General features: G+C 42.0%; 1 protein-coding gene across 1 annotated transcript; it reads left to right on the forward strand.

Moving 5' to 3' along the window:
• The first annotated feature begins 704 nt into the window (after positions 1 to 704).
• Positions 705 to 1100, forward strand: LOC101357780 (serpin B7-like). The gene has a single exon (XM_012559991.1). The coding sequence runs from the start codon at positions 732 to 734 to the stop codon at positions 1098 to 1100; it is 369 nt and encodes a 122-aa protein (XP_012415445.1). The 5' UTR covers positions 705 to 731.
• The last annotated feature ends 419 nt before the right edge of the window (positions 1101 to 1519 follow it).

Raw genomic sequence — 1519 nt, forward strand, 5'->3', positions numbered from 1 at the left:
CCAGGGAGACCAGATGCCATCACTGCATCTCACAGCTTGATCTTTTTTCAGCTCTTATTCTTCTTCCTTTCCTCTTGGATTTGGCTCTCTGAATCTGTGACCTACAATCCCAGAGGTCTAGACCTCATTTCCCTTCTCTGCACTCCCAGTCAAAGGTAATAATAGACACCATTTATTGAGCACCAACTATGTGCCAGGCTATGTGCTATGCACTTCATTTATGTCATCTCATTTGATCCTTACAACAACCATGTGATGTAGGGAAAGGAGGTTCATGGAACTTAGTTGTCTGATATTTATCAAACCAGAGCACCAAACCAGTTGCCGTCAAGTTGATTCCAACTTTTGGTGACCCCATGTATGCCAGAGTGGAACTGTATTCTATAGGGTTTTCAAGGCTTTGAGCTTTCAGTAGCACATCACCAGGACTTTCTTCAAAGGTTCTTCTGAGTGGGCTCAGACTGCCAACATTTCAGTTAGTAGTCGAGAATGAAACCATTTGCACCACCCAGGGACTTCTGTCTCTGTCTGTCTCTGTCTCTCTGTTTCTTTCTCTCTTTCTAAAGTACATATAATATACCCACATACTTAAACACAAATATCCAGGAGGTGATAATTACGGAAAACTATACGTCTTTGTGGTTGTTGTTTTGTCCTTTCTTAACCTTACAATTCTAAATTGCCTTTCCTTATTCCGACAGATTGAAAACAAACTGACCTATTGGAATCTAATGGACTGGACCAATCCAAGAAAAATGGCCCCTCAGTATGTCGAGGTGTTTCTTCCACAGTTCAAGATAGAGAAAAATTATGAAATCAAACACTATTTCAAAGCTCTAGGGCTGACAGATATCTTTGATAAATCCAGAGCAGATCTCTCTGGCATAGCTGTAGGTGGTCGTCTGTACTTGTCAAAGCTGACGCACAAGTCGTACATAGAGGTTACAGAGGAGGGCACCAAGGCGGCAGCCACCATGGAAACTAACATTGTAGAGAAGCAACTCCCTGAGTCCGTGGTGTTTAGAGCAGATCACCCGTTCTTGTTTTTCATCAGGAAGAATGACATCATCCTGTTTAGTGGCAAAGTCTCTTGCCCTTGAAAATCAAATTGGCTTCTGTTACAATCGTGCATGAAACATTAAAGAGCCACCACAAGTGAACAGATTTGAGTTTAATTGGAAGTAGGTGGTAATTCCTTTGGGTTTATTTCCTCCTTGCATTGGTCAGCAGATGATATTGGTGACTTGACCCTTCTGAGATACATGGTTGATTATCCTGATCCCTGCTCTTAGCATTTCTACCACCACCTGCCTCACCCCTTCCTAGCTTCAGTGCATATCTACCCAAGCCCATTTCTATGATCCTCGCAGATAACCACACTTACACAGATCTGTGCTTAACATCTGGAAATTGTGGAGAGTGCTCCACTGGTAATGATGATGTAGAAGCAGTGCTATGAATCTGTCTTTTAAACTCTACATTGATCACAGATTTTCTAGTTTCATTGTGAATGATCTAG

Source organism: Trichechus manatus, unplaced genomic scaffold (genome assembly GCF_000243295.1).
Source record: "Trichechus manatus latirostris isolate Lorelei unplaced genomic scaffold, TriManLat1.0 scaffold01128, whole genome shotgun sequence".
NCBI classification, from domain to species: Eukaryota; Metazoa; Chordata; class Mammalia; order Sirenia; family Trichechidae; genus Trichechus; species Trichechus manatus.

Bases quoted from the DNA above. Each gene is read 5' to 3' on its own strand.
- LOC101357780 (XM_012559991.1), top strand. From the start codon at position 732: ATGGACTGGACCAATCCAAGAAAAATGGCCCCTCAGTATGTCGAGGTG.